The sequence below is a fragment of the Megalobrama amblycephala genome, linkage group LG3, assembly GCF_018812025.1.
Source record: "Megalobrama amblycephala isolate DHTTF-2021 linkage group LG3, ASM1881202v1, whole genome shotgun sequence".
Taxonomy (NCBI): Eukaryota; Metazoa; Chordata; class Actinopteri; order Cypriniformes; family Xenocyprididae; genus Megalobrama; species Megalobrama amblycephala.
The window spans coordinates 59,235,862-59,242,443 of NC_063046.1; the positions used below are offsets into that span (position 1 = coordinate 59,235,862).

General features: G+C 36.6%; 1 protein-coding gene across 1 annotated transcript; it reads left to right on the forward strand.

Annotated features, from left to right (window-relative positions):
- Nucleotides 1–288: 288 nt before the first annotated feature.
- On the forward strand, nt 289–6,298 carry lyve1a (lymphatic vessel endothelial hyaluronic receptor 1a). The gene is made up of 6 exons (XM_048186293.1): nt 289–444; nt 655–817; nt 908–1,047; nt 4,112–4,363; nt 4,883–4,961; nt 5,177–6,298. Exons 1-6 carry the CDS (start codon nt 354–356, stop codon nt 5,337–5,339), a joined length of 888 nt encoding a protein of 295 aa, XP_048042250.1. The 5' UTR covers nt 289–353; the 3' UTR covers nt 5,340–6,298.
- Nucleotides 6,299–6,582: the final 284 nt, after the last annotated feature.

Here is a 6,582-nt window from a genome sequence, read left to right on the forward strand (position 1 = left end):
TACTACACTTGCTATGACACAAAAGATGGAAAGGTTTGGCTTTGCGCTGCAGTGCGTCAGCAGGTCTTCAGTCATCACTGAGTGTTTTCATGGCGAAAACATTCTCGCCTTGGCCTGAACCAGACTCCTGAAGAGCGCGGTCCCTCATCAGAGATGCCAGCGCACCTCCTGTTTCCTCTTCCCCACTGCGTCTGCTTGGTCATGACACTTTGTACGGGTCATTTGTGCAATAACCGCCCCTCTACGCACAGGCCGCTCCCCTGGGGAGTTTAGCCTCCCTATAACCTCTGCTCTTGGCACTGAGACCACATCACCGATCACACTTCGCTCAGAAACTCAGAGTGAGCAGGACCATGGCAAGAGTCTGGATGATGAAGATGATGATGATGCTTCTTAATAGTTTGTTCATGTCTAGTCTATCTTTTGACATCCATTTAGTAAAAGGTAAGGGCATTTATTTATCTTAATTATCTTTGGATGTGTACTATTTCTTTTAATAAGATGTCTATATTGAATGCCGAATTATTTTATAAATGAATGTTAGAATATTTGGTGATTTTACAACTTTTATCTCATCTTTAACAGTTTATTGTATGAAATGGTTGTTAACCAACCATAATTTCGTAATTTCTTTTTTCTTCCTCTGACTGACAGTGCACCCTAAACAAGCCATCTCCGGTGTTACTGAAGTCTCCATTGGAGATAAATACGCCTTAAATGCATCTGCAGCCAGAGATCTTTGCAAGCGTCTTGGTTTGACTATTGCAAGCAAAGCGCAGGTGACAGAGGCCCAGAAACACGGTCTGGAGACATGCAGGTAAAGACAATATATAATGCTGAACTGACCATTACATTATTAACACATTAAATTATCAATTTAATCAACATTTTCCTTTTTAAATCTCAGGTTCGGGTGGGTTGACGAGCAAATCGCTGTTGTTCCCCGAGTTCAGGTTAAACAGATCTGTGGCAATGGCAAGACTGGGGTTGTCGTGTGGCGGGCGAAACCCGGATCACAATTTGATGTGTTTTGCTTCAATTCAACAGGTAAAATATTTGACTTGACTGTGAATAATTGTTAGATGCCATTGTTATGGATCCATGATTGGCATTCTGACTTAATATCTCGCAATTCTGACTTTATAAATCGGTATTCTGACTTTATATCTCGCAATTCTGACTTTATATCTCGCAATCCTGACTTTATAAATCGGTATTCTGACTTTATATCTCGCAATTCTGACTTTATATCTCGCTATTCTGACTTTATAACTCGCTATTCTGACTTTATATCTCGCAGTCCTGACTTTATATCTCGCAATTCTGACTTTATATCTCGCTATTCTGACTTTATAACTCGCTATTCTGACTTTATAACTCGCTATTCTGACTTTATATCTCGCAGTCCTGACTTTATATCTCGCAATTCTGACTTTATATCTCGCTATTCTGACTTTATAACTCGCTATTCTGACTTTATATCTCGCAATTCTGACTTTATATCTCGCTATTCTGACTTTATATCTCGCTATTCTGACTTTATATCTCGCAATTCTGACTTTATATCTCGCAGTCCTGACTTTATATCTCGCAATTCTGACTTTATAACTCGCTATTCTGACTTTATATCTCGCAATTCTGACTTTATATCTCGCAATCCTGACTTTATAAATCGGTATTCTGACTTTATATCTCGCAATTCTGACTTTATATCTCGCTATTCTGACTTTATAACTCGCTATTCTGACTTTATATCTCGCAGTCCTGACTTTATATCTCGCAATTCTGACTTTATATCTCGCTATTCTGACTTTATAACTCGCTATTCTGACTTTATAACTCGCTATTCTGACTTTATATCTCGCAGTCCTGACTTTATATCTCGCAATTCTGACTTTATATCTCGCTATTCTGACTTTATAACTCGCTATTCTGACTTTATATCTCGCAATTCTGACTTTATATCTCGCTATTCTGACTTTATATCTCGCTATTCTGACTTTATATCTCGCAATTCTGACTTTATATCTCGCAGTCCTGACTTTATATCTCGCAATTCTGACTTTATAACTCGCTATTCTGACTTTATATCTCGCAATTCTGACTTTATAACTCGCTATTCTGACTTTATATCTCGCAATTCTGACTTTATATCTCGCTATTCTGACTTTATAACTCGCTATTCTGACTTTATAACTCGCAATTCTGACTTTATAACTCGCTATTCTGACTTTATATCTCGCAATTCTGACTTTATATCTCGCTATTCTGACTTTATATCTCGCTATTCTGACTTTATATCTCGCAGTCCTGACTTTATATCTCGCAATTCTGACTTTATATCTCGCTATTCTGACTTTATAACTCGCTATTCTGACTTTATAACTCGCTATTCTGACTTTATATCTCGCAGTCCTGACTTTATATCTCGCAATTCTGACTTTATATCTCGCTATTCTGACTTTATAACTCGCTATTCTGACTTTATAACTCGCAATTCTGACTTTATAACTCGCTATTCTGACTTTATATCTCGCAATTCTGACTTTATATCTCGCTATTCTGACTTTATATCTCGCAGTCCTGACTTTATATCTCGCAATTCTGACTTTATATCTCGCTATTCTGACTTTATAACTCGCTATTCTGACTTTATAACTCGCAATTCTGACTTTATAACTCGCTATTCTGACTTTATATCTCGCAATTCTGACTTTATATCTCGCTATTCTGGCTTTATATCTCGCAATTCTGACTTTATATCTCACAATTCTGACTTTATATCTCGCAATTCTGACTTTATAACTCGCTATTCTGACTTTATATCTCGCAATTCTGACTTTATATCTCACAATTCTGACTTTATATCTCGCAATTCTGACTTTATAACTCGCTATTCTGACTTTATATCTCGCAATTCTGACTTTATATCTCACAATTCTGACTTTATATCTCGCAATTCTGACTTTATAACTCGCTATTCTGACTTTATATCTCGCAATTCTGACTTTATATCTCGCAATTCTGACTTTATATCTCGCAATTCTGACTTTATATCTCGCTATTCTGACTTTATATCTCGCTATTCTGACTTTATATCTCGCTATTCTGACTTTATATCTCGCTATTCTGACTTTATATCTCACTATTCTGACTTTATATCTCGCTATTCTGACTTTATATCTCGCTATTCTGACTTTATATCTCACTATTCTGACTTTATATCTCGCTATTCTGACTTTATATCTCGCTATTCTGACTTTATATCTCGCTATTCTGACTTTATATCTCACTATTCTGACTTTATAACTCGCAATTCCGATTTTATATCTCGCAATTCCGACTTTATTTCTCGCAATTCTGACTTTATATCTCGCAATTCCGACTTTATTTCTCGCAATTCCGACTTTATATCTCGCAATTCCGACTTTATTACTCGTAATTCTGACTTTATTTCTCACAGTAAAGCAAAGTGTGCCATTTTCGAAACCAATTAAAACACAGATAACAGTTATATGGGTGTTTCGGACCTTTCATGTTCTGTGTCATTTTTATATGATTTATTAATTATTGCTCATAAATAATCTCAGAAACAATTCATACTTTTGCAAAGTCACCCGTTAAAACTGGCTTTTTAAAATTTCTAGTTTCTAAGGCTGAGTATGTGATTTTTTTGCGAGCATGTGGTTTCATCTGGTGCTGAGTTTTAGAGCAAATTTAGGATACATTTTAATGTAAATGTAATGATGAATGATTAAAGTTCATACACAGATTTTAAGCAAAAATATGTGCATATATGTGGTTAGTGAATGAGTCCCAATAATCGCAAATTAATACCTGGGTCCAACTTTCTGAAACACTTTTTTTTCTTTTTTATGTACTCCAAGTTTGTGTCATTTGGCATCAAATCAACACAAAGTTTTAGTGTGCCAAGGAAATAGGAAATTCTGGATGTGACATCATCACAGATTGGTTTCCTATGAGGACCAGGGATGTGATAAAACGGAAGGCAGTGAATGGGATGAATTGGCAAATGCATGATTCAGGTTAATGTATCCACTGAGACACGTTTGTCTGTTATGTAACAAGCCTGAATTGATTCTGTTTGCAGATTTTGAGGCACAAAACCAGGCTGCCATAACCATTGACCAAAGGACAACAAGAAAGCCAATCACAACACATTCATCTGTTTTCCCCACTGCTCAAGCCGGAGTTCATCTGAGGAAAACCCCATTTTCTAAACAACCTTCCCCATCATCTCCTCTCAGTTCCCTTTCTTCCTCGCCTACTTCTCGCAGTCCCTCCGTTAACCACATGGACAAAGGCTGGAAACATCTGCCCATGAGCGGCACCCCAATGAATGGTAAACGCCTGCTGTTTTCATTATATGAGCATGTGACAGCAGTTATTGTTCAGTTTAAGTCAGCATGAAATCAAAATCGACCCTATATAATTCAATGCTAGTCTTGTGGTAAACAATTCATCCATGCAAGTTAAAAAAAAAAATTCTTGATTCAAAATCTCAAAATGGCCTTCCTTCTCTGATGACGTTGTTTTGACATTTTGTGTAGAACATCCCAACTGTCAATCTTCTGTGAACTCAACCAGCTGAATGGAATGCCTACTTTTCTAGATCCAATCAATTCCTCATTTTTCTCAATCAATATTCAGTTTCACTCAGAAAACACATCACAATACTGAAGTAAAGTCGGCCGCGTGAAATGGAAGTTGCAATGGTCCCTATTGTGATGTATCCGAGTGAAATGTAGGGCGGGACTTAATTTTGTTCATCAGGAATTGATTGGATTGTTGGGGTGACTTTCATGGTGACTTTAAATCCAAATCTTCTTGTATTTACTGTTTTCTCTTTTCTGATTTGCAGCTGTTCCGGCTGCCTTGCTGATCACAGTGACCATTGCAGTCATGCTTGCTGTATTTCTAACACTTTACTATGTCAAAACGTACGTTAAGTTCCTCTGTTTACATGATAAACATGTTTTAATCTCACATGAGATGTTCAGTCATATCAGTATCCTAATAAAAGCTGTGAATTGCACATTTCTACAATGAAATTGGTAACCAAAACTATCTCATAGATGTGATGTTTCATCCATTCATGTCAGTGTTAAGTCTAAGATGACTGCCATTTCAGTTGTGACTTGTTTCTGCACTACAGGAACAGACCCTGCAGGACGCGGTGTGACGGCGAGCAGCAGAAGGAGTGCATTGAGACGGAGGTTTGGGAGGACTGTAGTAAGAAAGACCTGCAGAAACCACAGGAGGAGCATGTGGAGGAGAACGAGGAAGAAAACAGCAGCAGCTCTACAGAACAAGACTGACATCTCTGTATTTATCAGGACATCATGTGATGGCTGACACTGAAGTGCTTGTGTGTGTCATGATGTTGTAGTTTTGTAATGAAGTACAAAATGGACATTGGACAGTGGACATTTCATTTAAATGGATGGTTCTAAAAGTTATTCAAAGTGCGATATGTACATACACTACAAAAGTCTGAAATAATTATGATTTTTTTTAATGTCCTTGAAAGTAGTCTCTTATTCTCATCAAGGCTTTATTTGATAAAAATACAGTAAAAGCATCAATACTGAAATATTATTACAATTTAAAATAAAACTGTTTTCTATGGTTTCTATGTGATGGAAGAATTTATATATACATATATATATATATATATATATATATATATATATATATATATATATATATATATATAGTTCTTTCTGGTTCTCGAATCTGATTGGCTGAGAGCCGTGCGATATTCCCCCAGTATCAGCACTGGAACCGTTTCACCGTTTGTATCACTCGCTTGAGGCGACTGTCATGGCAGTCGAGAAAATCCATCATTTTTAAAAAAATACTACAGTTGCTGTGTCACGAAATGTAGTTTTAAGAGTTTTTTAGGTGAGAATGTTGTTATTTAGAGCTCAAATATGTGACTCATATAAACATAGCACCTATTTTACAATTTTAGACGTTTTCGCAGATGTGAGCTCCAGGTGGTCAGCGGGCGTTCAGCGCTCATGTACCCGCAGAGAACAGCTTAATCTTGGCCAGACCTTTGGGAATTTGCCGCTGGTTCTTATGTAGATAGTGTTTAAACATGGGATATAATCCATTTGGGGTATATCAAACTGGCAATCTTTGGACTTATTAATCTATTACTTGTTCCAGAGCAAATCGATTTGGGTTAAGGGGAAAATAAAGTTTCATAACTTTATGTTTAGGCTATATTTAAATTAAATCCTGTACTAGAGCGCTGTTTTTGTACATTTGACTGAATTGTTTCCTTGTGTTTATTTCCTGTTGTCTTTTATAATGGCTATTGTTGTTAATTTAAATATTGTTGTTCAATAAATGTTATTTTATATAAACAATATGCCATATTTGGTATTGAGAAAGGGTCCATTAGTGATTGTGATGTCAGGACTTCAGTGAAAGTTACATTATTACGCCATTAGATGGCGGCAAAGACTGTCTTCATGAGTGAGTCAGAACAAGGAAGTGGGAAATCCCCTTAACTTTTAAAAGACAAAGACAAAGATACTGCTTTCCTCAGTG

Excerpts from the sequence above, each read along its gene's own strand:
- lyve1a (XM_048186293.1), top strand. The coding sequence starts at position 354 with ATGGCAAGAGTCTGGATGATGAAGATGATGATGATGCTTCTTAATAGT. Across the intron at positions 1,048-4,111 it reads GTTTTGCTTCAATTCAACAG|ATTTTGAGGCACAAAACCAG; the intron begins GTAAAATATTTG and ends TTCTGTTTGCAG. Across the intron at positions 4,962-5,176 it reads ACACTTTACTATGTCAAAAC|GAACAGACCCTGCAGGACGC; the intron begins GTACGTTAAGTT and ends TCTGCACTACAG.